Below are 10,878 nucleotides of genomic sequence, written 5' to 3'. Positions count from 1 at the left end.
AAATAAATAAATAAAATCTTTTAAAAAAAGAAATAAATTTTATCTACAACCTAATTAAAAATGTGTGCATAAACTTTTTTGTTCTTATTTCCTTCCTAAGTATTTTTTTTTTTTTTAAGTAGGCTCCACACCCAACGTGGAGCCCAACGCAGGGCTTGAATTCACAACCCTGAGGTCAAGACCTGAGCTGAGATCAAGAATGCTTAACTGACTGGCCCACCCAGGTGCCCCTGCCTTCCTATTTTATTTATTTATTTATTTTTTTTTAGTACTTTTTTTTTTTTTTAAAGATTTTATTTATTTATTCATGAGAGACACAGAGAGAGAGGCAGAGGGAGAAGCAGGCTCCCAAGGAGCAGAGAGCCCGATGCGGGGCTCGATCCCAGGACCCTGGGATCATGACTTGAGCCGAAGGCAGACGCTCAACCATCTGAGCCACCCAGGCGCCCCCTGCCTTCCTATTTTAAATACGATCTTACTAAATATTTTTATATCGATTGAATACTGCTTTTAACTCATTTTGCACACTGGAATTTCTTTCTTTCTTTTTTTTTTTTAAAGATTTTATTTGTTTATTTGCCAGAGAGCAAGAGAGAGAGGGAGAGAGAGCACGTGCACCCAAACAGGGGAAGAGGCAGGCAGAGGGAGAAGCAGACTCCCTGCTCCCTGATGTGGGACTCAATCCCAGGACACAGGGATCATGACTTGAGCCGAAGGCAGATGCTTAACCTGAGCCACCTAGGCATCCCAAGCACACTGGAATTTCTCATAAAATTTTATTTGGAAAGAGTTTCAATTATCCAATGGTACAAAAATGGAAGAGAACAATGAAAAGTAGAGATTGTGGAATATATCTTCTGTAATCCTTAGAAGAAAGAAAGGTGATTTTTGGGTTGTTTTAGGTGACAAACAGAGATGGGGTTATAGAAAAGAGCATTTATTTCACACAGGGTTTTTCTGCATCAGTGATTTTAATATGGATTCTTAGTGGTTATCAATAACTGATCAGATAAATTTTTTTTTTTTTTATGCACTACCCTCTGGATTCTGCCCTAGTGAATTCTGGGCTCAGTCTTCCCCCTCTATCTCCTTCTTGATCCAGTCCACATAGTTGAGTAATTTGGTGTAGAAGCCATAGCCCCTGCTGCACCCAATGCCCCAGGACACTATGCCTGTGGCCACCCAGCGATTGTTGTGCTCATCCTTCACTGCAAAGACCCCTCCGCTATCCCCCTGACAGGCATCCTGCTTTAGAGACGGGTCCCCAGCACAGAACATGTTTTGAGAAAACACATCGTTCCTCTTATTTTTCCGGAGCCAGTTCTCACATGCCTCTCGCTTAGCTACAGGCAGACGGATAAACTTGAGGTCATAAGAAAGCCTCTCCTCCATTATCCCAAAGCCACTGACATAGCCCATGAGGCCCCTGTCATAGAAGGTCTCGTTGTCAGGGAGGCAGATGGGGAGGAGGTTGGGGCCCAGGGTGACACTATTTTCCAGCTCCAAGAGGGCAATGTCCCCCTCAAAATTGTGGGACTCATCCTGGCGGTAGTCTGGGTGGATGCTGACCCTGCGGACAGGGTGGTTTGCTAGTTTTGTGATCTCTTCCACGCTTACGTGGCCCAGGAACACATCCACGGTGGCATTGCCTTGTGCTTCATGATCCTTGGGGTAGAGGGTGTGGGCAGCGGTGAGGATCCAGCGGTCGCCCAGCAGGGCTCCACCCCCTCGCCCATAGATGTTGGTGAAGGCCTGCCAGGGGAAGTTGCCTAACTTGGCTTTTTGCCCTCCAATGATACGCTGCTTCTGTTCCACAGGGTGGACAGGTTTCCCACACACTGGAGAGGAGAGACAGGGAAGGCAAGGACAAGTCAGGCAGGGCCCACCCTCTTCCCTTCTGTGGTCAGTCAGTTCCCCCTAGAACCCCTCTTTTGGCTCTGGGCTCTTTCCTCTTTCTCCTCCCATTCCCACACCCGCTGTCTTTGGTCTTTTGTCAGCCTCTTCTCCTTGTTCTTTTTATTTCTTCCTGGGGGTTTTCTTGCTATTTTTATTCCCTGACTTCGCATCTGCTCAGTGAAAAAGCAGGAATGTCAGGACTGACTCTGGTTCTCTGGGTTCCTTTCTCCCTTTCTGCTGGAATATCTCCTCCCCTCTTCCCCTTATTCCTTTTGTCTATTTTTGACCTCAAGCTGGAGTGTCTCTCCATTCACTTTGTCTTCATTCTCTGTGCATGCTTTTCCTGAGGCTCTGCAGGGCTGCAAAATGCACTGGGGATGGCCCTGGAGGGCTTCCACTCACCTGGCAAACACCGAGGAATCTTCGATCCTTCCCATTCATTCTTCCATATGCCCTCTGCTGTGCAGGTATAGGCCCCTGAGAGAAGAGGGGGCTATGATCAGGCTGGGAGGTGGTGGACAGGGAAACCAGGTCTCAGAGGCCAACGAGCACTGAATATGCAGGACGGGGAGACGGGAGATTCGGAACCATCAAGGACAAGGATCAAAGGGAAAGGTTCAAATACATAAGGATGGACTATCAAAAGTGTGGAGAGGGGAAAGGCTCCCTTACATATATTTTTGTTTTAATGTTCAGTGAAAAAATCAGAATACTTAACTCTATGTTTGATGTGATCCCTATTTGTGAAAGTAGACATAAAAACTGGAAGGAACATATGAAAATCTTATCAGTGACTGCATCTTGGTAGTGGGATAGTCGATGATAATGGTAGCTACATGCTCTGATTGCTGACAGTGCACCATGCTTGTTGCTAAGCACTTTGTCTATATTATTTCATTTAAGCACCACAATGACACTTTCAGGGATGCATTATTATCCTCATTTTTTTGGATGAGGAAACTGAGCTTAAATAATTTGCACAGGGTCACATAACTTCTAAGTTCCAGAACGAAGATGCAAACTGAAGACTGACTTCAAAGCCAAGCTCTTAAATAATACCATATAATCTATATATAAGATTTTTTTCTTTTTTCTTTTTGATGTTTTAAATCTATGAAGCATGTGATTTATTTCATTTTAAAGAAAAGTTTTGAAGATGAGTTTGAGAGTCATTGTTGCAAAAAAATCACAACATAGTAGCCTGAGCGGTATGTGGGGAGAATGTTGGGGAAGTCCCACATAGCTGTAGTGTGGTTGTGGTGGTGGTGGTGATGCTGGTGGTGATGGTGGTGGTGGAGGTGGGGGTTCGTCATGATGGTGGTGATGATGGTGGTGGAGGTGGGGATGGTGGTGGTGGTGGTGGGGTGGTGGTGTTGATGGTGGTGGTAGAGGTGGGGGTTGGTCATGATGGTGGTGGTGATGGTGGTGGGGGTGGGGTGGTGGTGTTGATGGTGGTGGTAGAGGTGGGGGTTGGTCATGATGGTGGTGGGGGTGGGGTGGTGGTGTTGATGGTGGTGGTAGAGGTGGGGGTTGGTCATGATGGTGGTGATGATGGTGGTGGGGGTGGGGTGGTGGTGTTGGTGGTGGTAGAGGTGGGGGTTGGTCATGATGGTGGTGGTGATGGTGGTGGGGGTGGGGTGGTGGTGTTGATGGTGGTGGTAAAGGTGGGGGTTGGTCATGATGGTGGTGGGGGTGTGGTGGTGGTGTTGATGGCGGTGGTAGAGGTGGGGGTTGGTCATGATGGTGGTGATGATGGTGGTGGGGGTGTGGTGGTGGTGTTGATGGCGGTGGTAGAGGTGGGGGTTGGTCATGATGGTGGTGATGATGGTGGTGGGGGTGGGGTGGTGGTGTTGATGGCGGTGGTAGAGGTGGGGGTTGGTCATGATGGTGGTGATGATGGTGGTGGGGGTGTGGTGGTGGTGTTGATGGTGGTGGTAGAGGTGGGGGTTGGTCATGATGGTGGTGATGATGGTGATGGGGCTGGGGTGGTGGTGTTGATGGTGGTGGTAGAGGTGGGGATTGGTCATGATGGTGGTGATGATGGTGGTGGCAGAGATGGGGATGATGATGGTGCTTGCGGGGGTGGCAGTAGTAATGGTCATGGTGGTGGTGAGAGGGAGCTGACTGTTTATGAAATTTAAGACTTTCTTTGTATCAGCTCAGGTGCCTCCTTCAACCCTACTAGTTGCCTCTTGGCACTGTACTTTAGGCCCCTGAAGCCAATGTCCAGGGCAGATACCTCAATATGCATCCCCTAGGGATTATGTTGGAAAAATCTCAGAGGATGTCTTGAGAAGATGGAAGGGAGAAGGCTGCCATTTGCATGGGTCCCTACCTCGCGCCGTCTCGCTGATGCCGCCTCTGGTATGCATCTTATAATATGGCTCCTGGCAGTAGTACTGGATACGGGCCTGGTAGGTGTTCACCCCCTTTGTGGTGGCATAATTGAAGGCCCCATTACTTAGGCTTCGGGGTGGCCCACAGTCCTTGACTTGGAGAGAACACAGGGCCGTATGAGAGCTGAGAGTGACGGTATTGGAACGTCAGTGGGAAGAACCTGAGTTTTCTGCCCATAGAACAGGTTGAGAACCTTAGGGAAATACGGTCAGTGGGGGGGGGGGGGGCACTTGTGAAGGATGGGAACTAGATGGAGTGAAATTCAGTTCTGGGTAGAGCCCACCAACACTGCTCACTTGAGGGTTGACCGGTTCCTGAGGTGGGCCATAGGCTTCAAGGGACAAGTGAGGGGGAGGGTGTTTTGGGGAGAGGCTTAGTCCACATCCTCTCTTCCTGCCACAGCCTAGGTCTCCATGGCTGGGTGGTGGTGGGAGCTCCCCAGGGGCAGACACCTGCTGAGTTGTGACTTACTCTTGCACCTGGGCATGGCACGATGCCAGGTGCCATCATCCTGACAGACAGCTGTGAAGGAGAGCAGCACCTGGTTTCCCTGTTTGAGAAGAGGCAGAGAGAGATAGAGGTGTCATTAACACAAGGAGGCACTGTGGTTCCCTTCCTGCCTTTCCCACACTGGAGCAGCAGGGAATGCAAGGCTATCTCTCAGGCTCTCAGACCTCAGCACCCCCATGGATGTGGCTCCTTTGTTCTTCTCAGACCAGAGTTGCAGATGGGAGCACTGAATCACACAGCGGAAAGTCAGAGCAAGGGCTGATTGTCAGACCCGATAATCCTCTCTCTAGACTCTTGCCTGCTTCCACTACGGTCCAGTTGACACCCACAATTTTGTTTTGTTTTATTTTATTTTATTTTATTTTATGTAGGCTCCATGCCCAACGTGGGGCTTGAACTCACGACCCTGAGATCTAGAGTCGCATGCTCTATGGACTGAGTCAGCCAGGTGCCCCTGAACCCCACAATTTTAAATTTAAAAAAATAACAAGCTTGGTAGCCTCAGGGGTCCCTCCAATTGTATATATTTTTTTAAATAGTACTTTAGTTTACCAGCTTTTGTGAAATTAACCAATAAAGCCATGGTCTTTCCTGAGCCTGCAAAGCTGAGGACATGGTGGTGGGCCCAGGGTGAGAACACCATCGTGCATAAAAAAGCCCTGGGGCACGAGGTAGGAGATTTGGTTCTAGCTCCTGCTGTACAAAATCACTGTGATGTTGAGTGAGTCACTTCTTGCACTCCACCCTGCCTTGTCAGTTCCTAAATCTTACCATTATTATGCTAGGCCAAGTAGTTCACAAACTTGGCTGCACATTAGAATCATCTGGCCACCTAAGTAATCCTAGTGGCACTCCAGACCAATGGAATCAGTCTCTTGCAGGGGACCCACACAACAGTGTTTTTAAAATTCAAAGTGTTTTCAGTGTGTAGTCAAGTTTGAGAGCAGGTAGACCGGGTGATCTTCCAGCTCAAACATGTGTGAATCCAGCTGAGCTGAGCCTAAATCTGATATGAACCTACCACCTGAATTGCTCCTAGAGGGCTGGGCCAGCTCTCTCCCTTCAGCCTCAGGCTCTTACCTCCACAAGCTGATAGCCTTGTTGGCAGGTGGCAATGAAGTAGTCACGGAACTGGTATTGCTGCTGTAGGTTCTGGATGATGGTGAACTTGTCTAGGGTCTGGGGCTGGGGGCACTTGATGACTGTTGGGAGACCAGAGGACATGTTTATTTCAGAGCCACTGTCCTTCTTTCGACCCATCTGATTCTGCCCTGTTGCTGGCCAGTGAGAGAGGCCCCCAGGCAACCGTACTTTCAGTGGTATAATGCAGCTTCCAGCCTCGGCTGTCCCCCGAGTCATCTGTGAAGAACAGCAGATCCACCGCATTGCTGCTGCTGTCAAAGTCAGCGGGTCTTTGCTTCCCACAGAACTCGCCGATGTTCCTCCCGTTGGCATAGATCTGGTGGGGAAGATGGAGGGCCATTTCTCCAATTCAGACAGTTTCCCACTGGGCCAGGACGGTGGTGGTGGTGGGAACTCTGCTTTGTGTGTATGTTTTCAGCTGGAGGAGAAAAGGGATCCCCAGGATCCACTTGCCTAGCCTGTGTGTGAGGTGGGTCCGTCCTGTCCCAATTGGCCAGAGGATCTAGCGGGAAGCAGGGATGCGGGGAGTGGAAGGGGAGGAAGGGAGAGTCTCAGGGAGTAGGATGGCTGTACCTGTAGCTGGTCATAGGGGCAGTGTACTTGCTGGTGGTCATCGATTTCAAAAGGCTCCAGGAACTTGAGGTGGAGGGTGAGGCCGCGCTCCACCCGGATGCTGTAGTTGCAACGCAGGTCCGGTGGGTAGGGCTGGGGGTACTCCAGGCTGGTGATGTACCCGGATGGCTCTGTGTACAGCTCACTGCTGCACTCGGCTGTGAGAGCAGAGCCGGACGGGGGTCACTGGGCGCTCTCTGGCTGGCCCCGCACGCCCTTGCTCGGCCCCTGCCTCCCTCCCACAGTGCCCCGACCTTACCCTGGCAGGAATGCCTGTCCTTCTGAAGCTCATAGCCTGGACGGCAGGAACAGAAGTAGCCACCAACAGAGTTGTGACATAGGTGCTGGCACTGGGGCTGGAGATTCTCCTCAACTGAGTTTCGCTGGGAAGCACATTCATCGAGGTCTGGAAGACAGTCCAGAAGGAAGGGTTAAATTCCTGCCGGGGACTTCTGTCATGGCTCTGCTCTCAGAGAGGTCAGTCACCAGAGGCCTAAAGACAAAATCATCTCCAGGCCTCTCTCTCTCTCTTTTTTTTTGGGGGGGGGGTGGTGTGAGAAGGGACAGAGGGAGAGAGGAAATCTTAAGCAGGCTCCATACGCAGTGCAGAGCCGGACATGGGGGTCAATCTCATGACCTGAGATCATGACCTGAGCCAAAACCAAGAATCAGACACTTAACTGACTGAGACATGCAGGCGCCCCAATTTCAGGCCTCTCTAATGCTTTCTGGGAACTACCCCACCGTGACAGAATCTAGGTTGGCAGTCCTCTCCTGGAAAAAGCTCTTTTGAGGAGAAAAAATAAGGAAGGACAGGCTTCTTGCTTCAATGGATTCAAGATTCCCCTTTTCTGGTCCCCATACAACATGCCTAAGGCCAGGAAAAAAGGCACCCGGGCCACTCACCCACAGCTTGGTAATAGGCCAGGAAGCCCTTATAGAACATAATGGTGCCATTCTCCTCATTGGAGAAGTCCGTGTGGAAGGTCAGCTGCATCTTGTTCCCTTGAGACATAAATTCCTTTGCTTCTGGGGGGTTGCCCAGTGGAGAACCCACTTGCCCACAGAACCTCCCCAGAGTTTTTTTGTCAGCAGAGATCTGTGGAGAAAGGACAAAGGGTAGGAAGAAGAGCAGTTGAGGAGACATGTCCTGGGTGGAAGGTCAGCAGAAGTCTTCCTCTTGTCCCAAAGAGTGAGTCGTGCCCCCCTGCTGGACCAGCTTCCATCTGGTCTCTACCTGCGGGGCTCTGGCTGTTGTAAACTGTCTCTCCATGACTTGCTTTCTTTTTGTTTCCCCGGTGACTTCCATCTGTTGAGTCTTTGGTGGCTAACTCCTGGCATGTTATCCTGTGCCTGGTACATCGCCCCTTCCCTGTTCTCTGTCCCCTGGCATGTTTCAGACCTTCCTTTGTCTCCACCACCTCCCATGCTCATCTTCCACTGGAATCCTGGTTTTCTCCACACAGCCTTTAGCATCCCTTCATTCCTGGAACCTGGAGTGGTCTGCTTTATTTTCTGTCCAGTTATCCCACCTCACCTTATGCAAACCTTTCACGCCCAGCCACATGCCTCCTGGTATACTCAGCTGAGTGGGAGCCTCTCCAGCCTCCGCACGGACTAGCATCACCGGACTTCCCTTATCTCTTTGCTCACAGGTTCTTTAACTCCTCAGAAGTGGAAGACATCCTGCCCCCACCCCATCCCTCACCATCCCTGCCACCAAGACCCCTCCCCCCAACCCTGCAAACTTCTCCCGTCCTCTGGGCTAGAAGATGTATCATTTTCATGTTATTCTCTCATAACCTCCAGAGGGTCTCCTGGGAATGGCATTTACTGCATGTGTGTAGACTCTACTTGAATCCTGAATCTAGAATCTCATTTTTATTGATATAGAAAGTTGAGACTGGGAAGGCACACTTGGCTGTCACAGAGGTGAGGAGACTGAGCCCATTGACCTTGCTGAAGCTTATGCTTGAGCTACCACCACACACGTTTCTCTTCCCCATATTCCTGTTTAGGCAGGCAGCCATGGTGATATTCTACACGGAAAGAGGGAAACAGGCACAGCAGTTTTCCAAAGACTCCCAGCAAGTTAGCCGATGGAGAAGGTTTTTCTGACTCCTATAGACAGTAAATTTCCTGGAAGTGGGGCCTGCACATTCCCTCCTCTGTGTTTTTCCCTTCAGTGCTCACTGAGGGCCTCTAAATCCAGTGGACACCCCATCCATGGTGTCACCAGACTCTCCGAACTTCACTTGGCCATTAGCTCTTGCAGGGCTGGGGCTGTGTCCATGGGTGGGGAATGCTATCCAGGGTGATTAGAGCACAAGTCCTCAGTTTCCAGAGACACCCAGCTCTCCCTCTGCCCTCCCAACCTGATTCCCTACCTTGACATAGTCATACAAACAGCCTTCAGAAGGCTCCAGGTCAAACTGCCAGAAGATGAGCTTCACTCTGAATCCTGTGGGCACTGTGATCACGGTGGTTTTCTCAAAGTTGCTGGGGTAAGGCTTGGGGTACAGAGGAGATGTCACCTCCCCAAAGAGCTTCTGCGAAACGGGGATGGAGCCTCCCACGCGGCAGAACAGGATGGGCACCAGGAGGTATAAGAGGCACCTGCCGACAAGAAAGTGGGTGTCTAGTGCTGGAGGGCTGCGGCACCCCTGCCGTTTGGGCAGTGACTGGGGTGGGGGTTGGGATGGTCCTACCGCTTGGCATTTTCCTTTCTGGCCATTCTAGGCCTTGTAGAGATTTTCTAAGTGGGGGTGGTGAAGTGGAGAGCCTGGCCTCTGCAGCCGCTGCATTGGGTGTTCCTCCCCCTGGGTAATGTCCAGTCTAGAGGTCATCGTACTCCCTGCACCTCCCTCCCCATCATCCTCCCCTGCCCTCTCCCACCACTCCCCTCCCCTTCCCGGAATGGGGCTGGCTTGGGACCAGTTAATGGAGGGTGAGGGTTTCCAGTCATGGCTCTCTGATGGGGCTCCCAAAGGCTCAGCAAAGACCTCTGGGAGAAACAACCTATGGAATATGGAGTCATGCACAGAGCACACCCCTCCTGGGCACAGTGGGTCCCTTCATTTTGCTGCTCCCCTGCCATGAGTTAGGAGGAAGAAGGGAACATGGCCATGGCCTCATGGGTCTAAGGTCTCCTCCTCAGGAGGAGGGATGGTGGGGTATGTGTTTGCATAAGCACGTGTGTGCCTACGGGAATAGGTAAGGTATATGGGGAGGGAGGGGTGTTCCCGTCCCCCTGAATGAATTTGGGAGCAGGGTTGCCTCCCATGCCCAGGATTCTCTCCTCTGGCTTCTCCCACCCTCCCAGGGCCCCATCAGCCTTACTCACATTTCTCAAGGTTTGTTTTTGGATCCTGGACTCTCCTGACAGTGTCTTCATCCACTCTGTGTTGAGGGAGAGAGCGGTCATGCAGGGGAGGCAAGGGGGAGGGAATGACTGTGGAGGGGAAGGAGGGGACCATTCCCGGAGGAATGTTGTAGGGAAGGAACTATTTGCATAAACAAAACGGAAAAAAAAATCTTTCCAGTTTAATGTAGTTTTGGTTTTGAAATCCCTGATGGTGGTGCCACCTGCTGGCGGCCTGGGGAAGGGCTAAAGAGATGGGCCCGAGTTTTTCAGAATGGAGAAAGCCTTTGGTTGGAAGCCCAGACTTCTCGGTTTCTATATCTGATCTGAATTCTCCCTTTCTTCAGGGACTGCTGCTGTGTTTACAAGGTCCCGATGCCAAAGGGAACGGAAATCGCAGTTGAGGGGGTACTCTCTTTTCTGCAGTGCCCTGTTCCATTAATCCGGTTCTTCCTGCCCTTACTTACCCGGGAGTGGCCAGGGTTTTAATGTCCAGGTTGGTGTGACAGGAACCATGAGGCAGAGAGGGCATGGCAGGAGCGGACAGAAGAGAACGGAGTTTGGTTGCACTGGGGCCCCAGCCTCCTTTCCCATGAATGACACTTAAACATGGGACACAGAGTGCTTATGTCAGGGTGACCCTACAGCAGCACTAGGGTCTGTCTTAAGACCCTTCCTCCTCACTTCAGTGAACTCAGACCTGCCCGTGAACTTGGTTCTTAGAGAGGCAAGGGAAGCTGAGCGAGGGTAGAAACATCCTCTTCTTCTCGGCATCTGGTCAAGTGTTTGAACCCCTGAGAGTCACGGTTGCCTAGGACCAGGCAGACATTATGTCTGCACACCAACAGTGACTTGGGCTTTTCTGAAAGAAAGTAGGCCCCTGGGAGGGAGGGAGGTTTTGTCTCTCCTGTGTTCCAGGCCACAGTCTCCTAATTGGAAAGTTTGTTCGCTGTGGAGGC

The 10,878-nt window shown here is 50.9% G+C and overlaps 1 protein-coding gene across 1 annotated transcript; it reads right to left on the bottom strand.

Moving 5' to 3' along the window:
- Window positions 1-952: 952 nt before the first annotated feature.
- On the bottom strand, window positions 953-10,075 carry C1R (complement C1r). The gene is made up of 11 exons (XM_064591629.1): window positions 9,902-10,075; window positions 8,946-9,174; window positions 7,465-7,657; window positions 6,818-6,964; window positions 6,520-6,716; window positions 6,115-6,262; window positions 5,884-6,005; window positions 4,765-4,843; window positions 4,232-4,387; window positions 2,299-2,373; window positions 953-1,838 (listed from the first exon to the last, which is right to left on the bottom strand). Coding segments are annotated over exons 1-11 (2,118 nt in total). The 5' UTR covers window positions 9,904-10,075; the 3' UTR covers window positions 953-1,068.
- Between the last annotated feature and the right edge of the window lie 803 nt (window positions 10,076-10,878).

This window comes from Mirounga angustirostris, unplaced genomic scaffold (genome assembly GCF_029215605.1).
Source record: "Mirounga angustirostris isolate CCGP_5_RB_7025 unplaced genomic scaffold, mMirAng1.0.hap1 SCAF_5, whole genome shotgun sequence".
Lineage (NCBI taxonomy): Eukaryota > Metazoa > Chordata > Mammalia > Carnivora > Phocidae > Mirounga > Mirounga angustirostris.
This window is presented reverse-complemented; position numbering and strand designations above follow the sequence as displayed.